The 14,056-nt window shown below is 47.0% G+C and overlaps 1 protein-coding gene and 1 long non-coding RNA gene across 5 annotated transcripts in view; one reads left to right on the top strand and one right to left on the bottom strand.

Annotated features, from left to right (window-relative positions):
• Ldlrad3 (low density lipoprotein receptor class A domain containing 3) overlaps positions 1–14,056 on the top strand; it is a 232,480-nt gene that overhangs the window by 51,936 nt on the left and 166,488 nt on the right. For both annotated transcript variants that reach the window (XM_010612564.3, XM_033756441.1), the window contains exon 2: positions 4,160–4,306. In XM_010612564.3, the coding sequence (XP_010610866.1) occupies positions 4,160–4,306 (147 nt within the window). The remainder of the gene's footprint in view (positions 1–4,159; positions 4,307–14,056) is intronic.
• LOC117283485 lies at positions 6,232–12,614 on the bottom strand. Of its 3 annotated transcripts, none has more exons than XR_004514469.1 (4): positions 12,470–12,614; positions 11,385–11,538; positions 9,541–10,323; positions 6,232–6,699 (listed from the first exon to the last, which is right to left on the bottom strand). It is a non-coding gene; the product is annotated as an uncharacterized LOC117283485 (long non-coding RNA). The 3 variants fall into 3 exon arrangements; XR_004514468.1 differs by having other exon boundaries at positions 9,578–10,323; XR_004514467.1 differs by lacking the exon at positions 6,232–6,699 and having other exon boundaries at positions 9,164–10,323.

Here is a 14,056-nt window from a genome sequence, read left to right as displayed (position 1 = left end):
GAATAAGTTAGCAATGTCACACTTAGTTTTTGGATGGTCACAGATGTTTGTTGAGGACCTATGGAGTAACAGGTGCCTGAGATACAGCTAACTGACACAGGGCCTCTGCCTGCAGTGGGTGTTCTGATGGGAGATGGTGTAGGCAGACCCAGAAACACAAATTAGGATGAAGGAAAATACAGGAAGTGACCAAGAATGAAAGACAAGGGGACCAGCTTTAGCTTGGTTGTCCATGCAGGGACCCAGTTAGTGACTTGAGCTGAGGTGTGAGGGTCCTGCTTAGCCTGCTGGATTAGATTGCTGGGGCTTTGGTAACATAGGGGGACTGAAACAACAGGAGCTGCGGGAGCTGATTGGGACACAGTTTCGGAGGTGGGAGGTCTGAGATCAAGATATTGGCAGGGTTGGTTTCTTCTTGAGGCCTCTGTCCTGGGCTTCTAGATGGTGTCTCCTACCTCTGTGCTCACCTGGTCTTCCTTCTGCACCTGTTGGTGTCCTAATCTTTCTTATAAGGACATCAGTCCTGCTGAACTAGAGGCCACTCTTGACCTCATTTTCACTTTCTTACCGCTCTGCAGATGCCTTTAAATATGAGACTACCAGGGCTTAGGACTTTCACCTGCACATTTTGGGAGGACAAAATCAAGACTCTTGGAGGTCAACAGGCAGCACGTTTGGAGGCCTCACAGCAGGCAAAACATTGGTGTGATCAAGAAGAGTGTTCCAGGTGAAGTTGCAGAAGTGAACAGGGGTGGATCCAGCTGAACTTTGCAGACCAGGGCGAGTTTTAGATGTCTCCTAAGGGCACAGAGAAACTATCATTACATTAAAAAAAATCTCAGTCTGTGCGAAGAGAAGGACCTGGAAGGAAAGGATGAGAAGTGTTAGCAAGTTGGTTAGGGTAAGATCTCTCCACCTCAAGGCTGTTGACATTTGGGGCTGGGTGGGCCTGTGTTTCCGGGGCTACCTACACTCTGCAGGATGCTTAGCAACATTCTTGCCCTTTGCCTCCTGAATGCTAGTACCACCCCATCCCATTGTGACAATCAGAAACGTCGCCAAACACTGACAAATGTTCGCTGGTGGACAAAACTGCCTCTGTCCAGAACCACTGGTTGAAAGGGGCCAAGAGATAATGGTGGCTTGGACTGGGTGGTGCCAGTTTTAGTGAGGCAAATTGGATGGGGTTGAGGAAGGTTTTGTCCTCAGAATTCACTAGATTTAACTTCTCTATGCTTGGTTTCCTCTAATGTTTTTAAGTCTGATGAGGTTGTCATTCCTCTAAAGCACCCAGCTGTGTGCCCCCTGCATGCATAATGGAGTTGCTCAGAAGGCTGGAAAGAATGTGCCTTTCCGTTATCCCTCACTAGGCTGGGGCTGGTGGCTGGCAGGGCCACCTGTGTGTAACGGACGTGGTGTTTAGGCTCTCCATCCTCCCATTCATTTGTCAAGTCCATATGCCGACAGCCTTATTGACTCAGAGCAAGCACTTTACAATCTAATCTGGCCAATTTTCTGCTTCCGGGAATCTGTTTATCAGAACAAGATTTCACAGTTGTAGTGATTTTTCCAGGGGGTTGCCTTCAAGGAGCTAGCTGTACAAAAGCAAGCTCAAGTGATTTCCGAGCAAAACGAAGCAATAGTTCTGTGTTCTGCAGCCCCAAAGAGTTTCCTGCTTGCTGGTGATGTGGGGAGCAGTTGTCCTGGAACAGCTGGAGTGCATGGGTGTCCTGGGCTGAACATTTGGTGTCTGGCTAGGATTCTGCTCCTGGCTGCCCTTTCTAGGCTTTTTCCTGTCACACCCCCTCCAACATCGAGTTGCCATTTGCCTGGAAATAGTGAGAGGTTTTCTTTTCATCTTGGGGTTGATGGTGACTTCATGGAATCATTTCAGAGGAAGTCTGATGTTGGATCTGGGCTCAGTGGATCAGGATACCGTAATTGATTACTGATGTCTGATTGGGTGGTAGAATAGGAGAAATGGTAGCACAATACATCGCAATTCCTAACAGTCCCAGATACATGCTTTTTTTATTCCAGACTTCTCCACCCCATGGGCTGGGCCTTCCCACACCACCTCCCAGCTGACCCTGATTCCTAGGCCTCATGGAGCCTTACCTTTCATCTCTGTATGTCCATCTACATCCTCTACAATTCCTCTCTCCTGGAGTCAGTCTTGGTTCTCTTGAAATTTGACTAGAGAACATTGGGGAGCCTTCGACAGCTTTTTAAAGTAATGAAGTAACATGATCGATTCGCTGTTTTGCAAGATCTTTCTGGCAGGAGAAGGGAGAATGGATTGGAGTAGGGCAGGACGGGAGGCAGGGAGACCAAGCTGGCAGGTTGTGGCCGGCAGTGGTCCCAGTTAGGGGCAGCAGCGGTAGTGATGGAGACTTGATGGTCAGCCATCTGGAGGGGTGACAGTAAGGAACAAGGGAGATTTCTCAGATCCGGATGTGGGCACTTGGGCAGAATGGCGCCCCTTGCTGTAGCTTCTCTTCTGAGTCCTCCAGTGAGCTGTGTGTGACAGTTCACTTCAGCAGGGAGACACGCATGTATGTGACAGATCCAGCACAGTGTGGCAGATGGTCTACCAGGAATATCCATGACACCAGAGCTGGCACAGTGCTGCTTTCCTACGCTTGTGCCCATTCCCATTGGTCCTTGTCTGCTTGTTCCAGTTATAAATTATTTTTAGTATCATCCCAATAGTAGCATCACCAGACTGCAGAGTATGTGCTTCACTATGCTTGGCGAAGCCAAGGAACACTTTAGAGGGAAGGCAATGGAGAAGTTGCCTACCGAAGGGTGTATAGGATTTTCTAGGAGACCCAGTGGGTAGAAGTATATCCCAGGTCAAGGAAACAGCACATAGAAAGGAGAGTGGCAAGAAAAGGATGTGGTGGGGGATCTTCAATATTGAGATTTAAAGATGCTTCTCTTCGGCAAATCTTGAGAACGAGGACCCTGGGCTTGTCTCTCCTTCTCTCACCCCAGGCAGGTCTAGAAGCTCCTTTTTCTTTAACAGTTAAGGCAGTAAAATCTTTAGAGTGCATGTATGTCTTTCCAGCCTGAAATAAGGAGTCCTAGCTGTGCTGCTCTGGACATAGCACAAGTGTCTGCTCACAAATGCCCAATAAACGTTTTATTGAATGACTCAGAAGAGAGTCCTGGAGCTATGTCTACTGAGAGAACGGTCTCTTCCTTCCTCCTTTTTCCCTGAGACTTTTATTTCCAATTTCCCAGCCATTGACCACACCGGCTCAGGCTGATGAGATCAATCAGATCGTGGCTCCCTGGAAAATCTGTTCCCAGGATTCAGAGAGGATGAGTTCCGCTCTCCTCCCCAACTTGCCATCATTCCAGCTTCCTGTTTGCTTTCCTGACCAAGGGCAGTTTGGGTGGTGGCCTTGGCACTTTATGACTCTGTTCTGTGGCAGCGAACCTGAACCTTGGAAGAGCCTGGTTCTAAGCCTCAGGGACTGTTGGCAGGCATGGGAGTGCCGAGGGCAGCCTCTTACTGGGTAGAAGGCCTGAGTTCAAGTTTCATCTTGGACTTTCCTCCCCTTGGGAACTCAGGCAGGTGGGTTTGTAGAACTGGGCATCCAGTTTTCGAGAAGGAAACGATCTTCAGGTATTCCTGACAACCTGACCCACCCTCAGGGGTTCTGTGCTTGTAGGGGCTGCAAGCCTGTGGCCTGGCAAGATCTTTCAGATTTTGCTGTAGGAGATAGCAGGAGTGCAGTGTGCACTTTTACTTGGAACTTTAATTTTTACCCATTGCTGCTGACTAGAAAAGAACATTTGGGTTTTACATCCAATCATTTTGGTAGGAAAAAAGGTCAAAACAGTTTTTTTAACCTTGAACTCAGGGCCTTGTGCTTGCCAGGCAGGTGCTATGCTGCTAAGCTGTATCCCCAGCCACAAAATCACTTTTTGATACCTGTTTTGTGTCAGGCCCCCAAGTGCTTTCCTTAATTTCTGCAAGTAGCCCTCTCAGGATCCTTGGCAGGGGGGTAAGGCAGATCATCAGTCCATTTGGCAAGTAGGGAAACTGAGGCCAAGAGGGACAGAGACAACTACTAGGGGCCTCACCTGTGCCATTTCAGCTGGGCTGCTGATGTGGTGTCTTCTGACCTCTGTCCTCTCTCTCCAACAGAGAGCCAGCTGCTCCCCGGGAACAACTTCACCAATGAGTGCAACATTCCAGGCAACTTCATGTGCAGCAATGGGCGCTGCATCCCGGGCTCCTGGCAGTGCGATGGGCTGCCTGACTGCTTCGACAAGAGTGATGAGAAGGAGTGCCGTGAGTGCCTGCCCCAGGCTGTGGGCGGGTGCCCTGATCCCCAGCTGAAGGCAGGGGTCCCCATCTATCTGACTTTCACCCTGCCCACCGTTTGTTGCATGCTGAGGGCTTGGGCCTCTGTCCAGCAGTCCTGGCCGGTCCATTCTGTCCCCGTGGCCCAGAGTAGCATCATCTTTGCAGAAATGGGTGCTGTTGGTGGAGCCACAGCTGGGAGAGCAGAGCAGTCTCCCATGAGACACTTCCTGGGATACTGCTATCACCTTTGCTTACACAGGAGCCACCTGAGAACCCCCGAGGTCCTGTAGCTGCAGTGTCTCAGCAGGAGACAAGCAAGCAGCAGACTTGGCATTGAACCTAGGACTCCTCGTGCTGTTGACCTCCTTGCTTGTGGTTCATTGTGCTGTTTTCTTGATAATTCATTGAGGTCCAGCAGGAGTTCCCCAACCTCTTTTCTCTGCCGAGTGGGTATAATCTATAAGGGGCACCTGGCATGTGGGTTGGGGACTTAGGGTGTCAAGAGGCCACCCACCCTTTTTGCTCCATGGAGCTCCTCTCCCTGGCCCCCATCTGTCTCTGCAGCGTGAACCTGGCCATGGGTCATCGCCCTGGGCACCTGGCCGGTGGGAAGCACAGTGCAGGTTGGGCACAGGTTCAATGATGGGTGACTGCCTTGGGGCCACATAATGGGAGAGTGGCTCTTGGCTTCTTCATGCACTTTGGGAACCAGGCCATGTGGCTTTTCTGACAAGAGGACTCTGTGTTCTGACTCTGAACCGCATGTATCTCTGGAAGGCAGATGAGGAAATGGCTGAGAATAGGACAACAGCTTGAACTTTTAACATAGCTGTTATGGGGATTTGAGGCCCAGTCTGATGACGCACAGGAAGGAGCACTGGGATTGGAACCCACCCACAGGAGCCAGCTGCTGCCTCCCACCGGATCTGCCCACTCCTGGCCTGGCCCTTGCCAGGCAGAGCGGCCCAATAGCCCTGCAGGCCTGTTCCTGGTTCTCAGAGAAGTTTTGGGGATGGCAGTTTTTTGGGGGGAGAATATTCTATCTTGTTTATCACATGTAATTTTTCTGAATAGAGCACTAGACATAATGCTTTTTGCTTCCTTGATTCTTCTTTTCTTTTCTTTTCTTTTTTTTTTTCCAGGGTTTCTTTTGAAAATTAACTTTTCTTTGTTTCTAACATGGCTTCAAAATAGCTAGAAATTTAACATTTCTCATTGAGTTCTAGATGAGGCGCTCTCATCTGTCTAGTTTTAAGGATTACTGGACACTGTAGAAGTACTGTATGTGAACCTGTGGACCTGCCATTTTTGGGCCAAGGTGTGTTTTTGAACTCCATTTAACGTGACTGTCATTAGCTAACTGGGAATATTTGACCCAGGAGAAGTTTGGGAAGGAATGCAGGAGAAGCAGTCACACCTAAGTTGCCTTCCCAGTTTTGTGTACAACACCTGCGTGATACTGGTGACTTCTGTAACATTCTCTGTCCTCTGTCAGGACAGTCCTGTGATTTTAGAATTCCTGCTTAAACTGAGGGAGGGAATGGAAGGAGAACGTTAGGAACCAGGATGGTGCCCACAGCTGTCTGGAGCTGTTTGGTTCTGTTGGATATGGGCTCCTTCTTGTCTGTCCTTATCCTGTCACTTGCCCCTAAGGGTAGTAGAAACTTGACTGGCATTTATTTAGTCTTTTGATCAAAACATCATTAAAAAAGTATGTTTTTAAAAAAATACAAATACATGCGTTAACCTTGTCTCTGTCGCCCCTTCTTTTTTGTTTAAATTGAAAAACCGTAACACTAGAAAGTTTAGACAATATAGGGAAAAGAAAAAGTCTTAGTTCTAACACAAATTCCACTTTTCTTTTATTTATTTATTTATTTTGGTACCAGGGATCGAATTCAGGACCTTGTGCTTGTGAGTGAGGTGGTGGAACCTCTGAGCTAAATCTGTGGCCCTCCACTTTCATTTTAAATTTCGTCCCTGTTCCATTCTAGGAATCAATAGTGTAAACCATGGAAAAAGACAGTGTCCAAATCTGAGCCTCTTTTCTATCTTTAGGTGGCTTAGTGTGCTTGGGAAAGTTTCCAGAATGTTCTAAACTGTAGCCATTGACAGGGTTGAAGAATTCCCTAATGCCTCAATTTCCTCTTCAAAATGGGAACAATGTGGCATTTGCTATGAACGAAGCTTTAACATGCACAAAGCGTGTAGCACAGTGTCTGCCTGCAGCCCGGTGAGTGGCTGGTGAAGATGAACCATCACCAGTCATCTGCACCAACATTGTTACATGGTCGTCTTCTTCAGGGTGTCCATGAGGTGACCGTCTTCACCATCTTCGCACGGACATTGTGGGGCAGCCGGTGTAGAATTCGTGCCACCTTTGAGGGAGATAGACAGATCGTGTGTCTTACTTGGGAGTCACAAAGCCTTTTCTCTGATTCTGTGGGACAAGGGGTGTTTCGGGGGATGAGGGTGAAGGTGGCCGGTGCTGTCCCCTTAGAGAGTGGATTGCACTATGTTCCTCAGGCTTAAAAGAAAAAGCCAATTCTGGCCTTTTACAGGAAGTTTTATCGTAAGGTGATAACATTACATATTGTGCAAATTGAGGGGGAAGGAGAGGAGAAAAACAAAAGCATTACACAGGAGTCTGTGCCTCAGCAGACCTGATGTTAGCATCTTGGAAGTTTTCATTCTGGCTCTTTCCCAGTTATAATTACCATGGTTACTTAGTTTTTACATCTCAATTTTTTACATGTAACATTTCAACATGCTAACATTTTTCTTTCTGATTTTAAAATTTTCTGTCATTTTTAATGCCTAGATGATAGTCCATTAATTTGGTACACTGTAGTTCACTGATTATACTATTATTTATTATTCAGCAGTCATCTTTTTTTTTTTTTCTTCCTTCTGTGCTGTGGATGGAAGCCAGGGTCTTTTGCAGGCTAGGCAAGGGTTTGCCTCAGAGCCCTCCATCTGGTTTCCAGGTTTCTACTCCTAGAAATAGTGTTCACCATTGTTAGTGTGAGGGAGGGCCAGACTTACCCCGTTTTGAGTTTTGAGAACTGACCTTGGGCTGGATTCTCAGAAATGAGGCCTGACCCAAAGGCTGGGAGCTGTTTCTGGGTGTACACACAGCCTACTCACTTGTTTTGCTAAAGGGCTGCATTCGTTTGCCCTTGCTGGCAACCATAAAAACTGGGACTTTATTTTAGTCTTGGCAGCGTTGAGTAAAATATTTAAGAAAACATTTTTTTCCAGGTTAATTTAATAGTTGAAAACCATTTGTGTATTTTAATTTTCTGTTTTTTTTAAATTAGTGAGATTGAATGTTTTCCCATACCTCTGTTTACTAGTTATATTTCCTTGTGAAATATCTATTAATGGACTACAGTTAATATCCAACTTTGTTAACACTTAAAATTTTCTCCTTGTGCATCTGGGGAACCTCTCTCTAAAGTTTTGAGAAGAGGATCATTTTAGGATACTTCAAGTACATTTCTGTTCTTGGTTAGTAAATTGGGTAATCATTTTACCCAAAGCTCCTTCCTTCCTTCCCTTCTTTCTTCCCATCTTTTCTTCCTTCCTGTATTGTCCTTCCCTTTCTTCTCCTCTCTTGCCCTGTTCTCTCCTTTATGTCCTTTTCTTTCATAAAAAGAATAGAGATACATTTTAGGAAAATGACGATGCTCCATGAAAGCAGATTGTGAGGACAGTGATCATGTGTACCTCCTTGAGGTACCCCTGAGTCACACTATGCCAGGCACTTTACATTTTTTAACTCATTAGATTGTCACAAGAGCCCCTTTGGAAAGGAGTTATTGTCATCTCCTAATGAGGGAACTGAGCCACAGAGTGATTACACATTTTCCTCTTGGCCCAGAAAATAAGTCTCCCTGACCCTTTTCTGTGACAGACCCCCAGGGAGGTCTTTTTGTCTTTCTCCACAAGCTTCTGTTAAAACCCAGCTGGATGCTGGGGATTTAGCTCAGTGGTTCCCTCTCCTGCCTCACAAGTGTAAGGACCCAAGTTTGATCCCTGGTACAGAAAAAAACAAAAAACAAAAAAACCCCAAAACCCTGTTGGAAAGGATCACGTAGATTAGTATGTCATCATGTCTATACTAGTACATTATGACTGTGGTAGTTAGATTTCCATTGCTATAACTGATAACTGAAGTAATCAACTTAGAAAGAGGTTTACTTTGGCTCGCAGTTTTGGAGGTTTCAGTCCATGATTTATTGGTCCTTTTACTCTGGACCTGTGGTGAGGCAGCACATTATAATGGGGTCATGTAGTGGAGCAAAACTGCTTATTGCATGACCAGGAAGCAAAAAGAACAAGGAAAAAGAGCCTGAGGTCTCACAATCCCCTTCAAGTATATTCTACCATTGACCCCCAGACCACTCACAAGGTTAGAGGTGCCATTGCTCTCCAATAGGACACCCTTGGGCACCAAAGCTTCACCAGATAGGCCTGGAAGGGACATTTCAGATCCAAACTGTAGCAATGACTAAACTGCTTTAAAATTTTTTTAGAAACATCAATAGTGTTTTTCTGTTAATGATCTTTAAAGTGGCCTTTGGTCCTGTGAGCCTCTGAAATGTTTTTCTTGCAGAAGATGTACTTTAATTTCTGCCATTGCTATATCAAATTCTCACAAGCCACACATGACACATGATCTGGAACCAGGCGCCTGCAGATCTCCTTCCTATTCTGTGTTAGATTTTAGCTGCCATCTCTGTGTGCCTTAACAAAGTTGGGAGGCATCTTGAATGTTTGGGATCTTCCTCACAAAGTAGTTCATTTTCTCCTTTGGGAAAATGTATTAAATGATGTCTTTGGCTGTGTGTGTGTAGCTGGAGGGGAAATAAATTCAAAGACCTTATCCAATGATAAAAGTTTCTTGACTCTCGAAACCCAGAAACATGGAAAAGTAGGTGCAAAATGGAATTTGAATTTTATTTGCTTCTACTGTTTCCATCTGTTGCCTAAGCATGCCTTCTGATCGCTCCAGTGTGATGGCAGAAATCCACAAGATCATGTGGAAAGGGCTAGGTTTGATCCCCAAGAAGTGTAAAAGAAGAAATACACTTCCGATTTCCTGTCTTTGTTTTCCTCAACTTCTGTCTCTAGGTGGTGTCCGTGGAATGCTTTTCTTTAAACCTAGTGCTATTCAGCAAAGATGGGGGGAAACTGGGTTCTGAGTGACTACTCACTGTCCTTCCCAAGCCTTAATAAGAATCCTGCTGTTACCAGGGCTCGTAATGCTTGGCTCCACATGGGAAATGCTCCTAGAAATCAGGAAGCTTCCTCCTTCCTTAGGCTCTTCTGCCTTTTCTTGGAATGAGATGGTGACAGCTGATGTGTGTTTGGCCTAGGAAAACAATCTGTCAGAGCACTGTGGGATGAAGCTATGGTGAGCAGTGATCTTGCACTTCAGCTGTGCAAAAACACCACCGTGTTGGGTTGAATTATGCCCTCTCTCTGAGGTCCCAGTGTTGAAGTCCAGCTCTCAGCACCTCAGAAAGTGACCTGGTGTGGAGGTGGAGTTTTGTGGAGGTAATTAAATTAAAATTAGGTCATTAGGTGGGCTCTAAACCAGTGTGGCTGATTTAGAAGAGGAAATGTGGATACAGACAGGCAGCAGAATGGCGAAGAGAGGACTCAGGGAAAAGGTGGCCACCTGTAGGACAGAAAGAGTCCTGGATCCTTCCCCATGGCCTCAGAATGGAACCTGTCAGGTGCATAGTGAGTGATGCTCATCCTATGCTGTGTCCCAGGATACTTTCCACTGAGAGCCTGCTTCTGCTTTCTCCTTTAACCGTCTCCGAGTAAGGATCCAGATGTAATGGGTTGAATTATGTCTCCCCGAATCATGTTGAAGTCGTCACTTCCCGTGTCTCAGAATGGGACCGTTGGAAATGGGATCGTTGTAGATATAATTAGTTAAGATGGAGTGTTAGCTGGAGGGTTGTCGCGAGCTGCTATTGATCAGCATTCTGTGGAAAATGAATTAGCTCTTAGGAGGAGCCTTCACAATCTTTATCTTTAAGGGATTAACAGAGTCTGTAATGACGTCCCATGAAGTAACACCGGAAGATTGTCTTTGGTCCTTTTCACGGCTTGCGTTAATCTGTTTGATAATACGCTCAGGGATCCACCGCGGTTGATCAGCATTCTGTGGAAAAACACAAGCAAAAACCCCTTCCCCAAGGAACTGCGCGGCAGACCGCAATCCAATCACTTGGTGTTTCGCCAGGATCCAGTAATGGAGTCCAGGATAGCACAAGTGAAAGGAGCTGCAGTGCCATACTGATTCACCGCAGTTTTTAATTCTTTTACCAACTTAAATTCAAGAGGGTGATGTTCTCTAATCGGATGCTCAAGTTTTTGTTGAAAAGCCTCAAAACTGGGATAGAACTTTTGAAAAGGCTCAAAACTGGGATATAGCACTACAGGAGGTCCTCCGGAATCCGGAGGCTCGGGGGTGCTCAAGTGAAAGGGGACATTCTCTAGCATCTTTCTCTAGACCAGATTCAGGGGGCTCTGAAGTCTGAGAGCGCTCCTCTCTAATTTGTTCTAACCCTTCATGCACCTCCTCTAAGGCTTCCAAGATTTCCTTTTTGGTTGGGGTCCCGAGAGCTGCGTTTAACAAAGCCCAATAAAAAGGAGCCCCTTCTGGAAAACGATTAGGCTCGGCCAGAAGGGCTTCATTCAACTGGTTTCCAACTGTCTCCCATACTTCAGCGTTTATTTCTGCCTTATCACATAGCCATGGACAAATTGTGTCCAGAATCTTAACAAAGGCCTCTAATCTTGCCCTCTCAACTGTTACTCCTTGTGCCTTCAATAGGCTCTGAATTGAATTTGCTAGATAATTTCTGGATTCTGATTGTCCCATTTTTTGTTTTTTTTCTTCTTCCCTAATGGACTTGACACTCTACCTTCTATCACTTTTTTCTTTTTACCTTCACTTTTTCTTACTTTTCATTTTTTCCTACTTTCTTTTCATTTTTTCTTACTTTTTATTTTTTCTTCATGAAGTGAACGGTAGACTTACTGCGAGGATCAGGCGCAGCGGTCAGTCCTCCGGAGCACCGTCGCTGCCTTCGACCCGAGTCCGGGATTACATATCCCCATCTACTTTCAGGTCCCTGTTCGGGCGCCACTTGTTGCGAGCCGCGACTTCAGGATCCTGCCAGCAGGTCCTAAACCTGAAAGGACGAGGACAGAGAGACGAGAGGCACCATCTCATGTTCCTTGCTTGGTTGCTTGCTTTATTACAGAACCTCTTCCTTTTATACTCTCCAGCTGCATGGGAGCGAGGGCTGCACGGGAGCGAGGGTACCGCCCACACATTCCAGAGGGAAACAATAACAACCATTATGGGTTACATCTGCTAGGCAATAGATCAGACCACCAGCTGAACTAGCCCATTGCTATAGCGACGGCACGTCCACACTGCTCGGGTGAATCACAGGTCAATATGGCTGCGCTCATGTCGTGTTCCTTTACAATGCTCTCCATAGAGGGTGAGCCCTTAATCCAATCTGAAGAGTCCTTACAAGAAGATAACATGAAGGCACAAGGGAAGAGCACAGCGTGACAACAGGGGCAGAGGTTGGAGTGATGCAGCTGTGGGTCACGTGGCACCAAGGGCTGTAGCAGCCGCAGAAGCCAGGAAGAGGCGAGGAAGAAAGGATTCTCCCCAGGGTTTCAGAGGGAGCAGGATCCTGCTGACCCCTTGATTCCTGACATCTGGCTCCCACAACTATGAGAAAACAGCTGCTCACTTTATGGTACTTTGCAGTGTACCTTTGGAAAGGGATACACTTCTGACATCCAGGGACCACTAAAGCCTCTTGGGATTTGGGATGCTGTCAGCCTACCATAGCCCATGGGTTCAGCTCCCCCCCGCCCCCTCCCTCTCTTCCTCTCTCCCTCTCTTCTTTGCAGTACTTAGGATTGAATGTAAGGCCTTCACATTGAGCTATATTTCCAGCTGTTTTATTTTGAGGCTGGGTTTCACTGAGTCACTAAGTTGCCCAGACTGGGCTCAGATTTGTGATCCTTTTGCCTCAGCCTCCCACAGTGCTGGGATTACAGATGGGCCCACCATGCCAGCTTGGGCCTTTTCTTACTAACCTGCTGTGTGCCTTGTTTCTGCTGGGGTGTCTGTCTTGTCCTGTGAGAAAAGTGGCCCTTCTGCAGTGTTGTGAGCTGCGACGTCAGGATCCTGCCAGCAGGTCCTAAACCTGAAAGGACGAGGATAGAGAGACGGGAGGCACCTTTCTTCTCATGTTCTTGCTTGGTTGCTTGCTTTATTACCGAACCTCTTCCTTTTATACTCTCCAGCTGCATGGGAGCGAGGGCTGCACGGGAGCGAGAGTACCGCCCACACATTCCAGAGGGAAACAATAACCACCATTATGGGTTACATCTGCTACCAGCTGAACTCACCCGTGGCTATGGGCGAGAGCACGTCCGTGCCAGCGAGGTGACTCGAAGTTCAATCATGGCTAGGCCTGTGTCAAGGCTCACCATAATGGCTCGCCATACTGCAGGGCTTGGCTCTGGCAAGCCATTGTGAAGTGCTGAGTTCCAAAGGCTGCCAAAGGAGTTGAGCCTTGGAAGACAGAAGCTGGCCCTGAGAAGAGTCTAGAGACCCTTGTGATGGTGTAATGCTAAGTCCGCCAAGTGCAGACCCTACAGATGAATCCTTTCCAGGCACTCCTGCCTAGGAGGAAATCCAAGGCCTGAGTGTATACACCTGTGTGTGGCTTCTTTTCTAATTGAGCCGGTTGCTTATTATTTGTGTATTTGTTTTTAAATGTCTCGGGCAATTCCAGGCATCCCCCTTGCCCTTCACTTAATTTCTTCCATCTCAGAGGCAAAAAACCATGAACTTTAAGAAGAAGGGCTTTGGGGCCAGACTCTGCTGACCTCTCCCCAGCCATGATTTATAGACCTGTGAGGCCCTAGGCACTATTTTATCTACTCTGCAGTGATTTCCACATCCATAAAGTGGGATCATAATATCACCTGCTCCAGGGGAAATATTTATATTTAATAAGTGATGCGTCTAGGCCATTTTCTGGTTTGAAAGGTGCTGATCTTAGAATAGGCATTGTTTCCCTGGAGCATAGTGTACATATAAATCAACTCTGTGGATCTTGCAGGAGCTAATGCATCTGAGGCTTGTGGCTGGGTGCTGGATGTGAATGAGGCATTTAGTGAATGCTAACTGGCTTTGTCCCCTGAAACCAAGGAAGCTGGTGACATCCCAGCCCAGTGCAATGCTGACTATTGCTGCTTCAGAATCTTCCCAAACCCTACTCAGTGTGTGAGCCTCTGCTACAGAGAACACTGAGCCAGTCTTGGATATCAGTCTTCTTGAACACTCAGCTCTCTTGAAACTTCCTTGGAGAGCCCCAGGTAGCCAGCCAGGTGCCCAGGCTGGTGCCAAAGAGGAGGATCAAGTATGGGGGTACCGGAGGTGAACCAGACACTAGAATGCGTAGGGGCGGAGGCCTGGGAGGGCCTCTTCTGCATTCTGTCTGCGAACGCCAGCCTTAATGGGCCTGCATCCAGCTTACAAGTGCTTGAGTGGCCATAGGCTGCATGTCCTTGCTCTTCAGACCCTGAACCACTAAGCACCTAAGTGGATTTTGCTTTCTGTCTTCCATGGCCTTTCCAGGCTCCACAAGTGAACAGTCCCCTCCACCCTCTCTG

Source organism: Fukomys damarensis, unplaced genomic scaffold, assembly GCF_012274545.1.
Source record: "Fukomys damarensis isolate Sample0158 unplaced genomic scaffold, DMR_v1.0_HiC HiC_scaffold_27, whole genome shotgun sequence".
Classification (NCBI taxonomy): Eukaryota; Metazoa; Chordata; class Mammalia; order Rodentia; family Bathyergidae; genus Fukomys; species Fukomys damarensis.
Note: the sequence above shows the minus strand (reverse complement) of the source record. Positions and strands in the feature narration are given on the sequence as shown.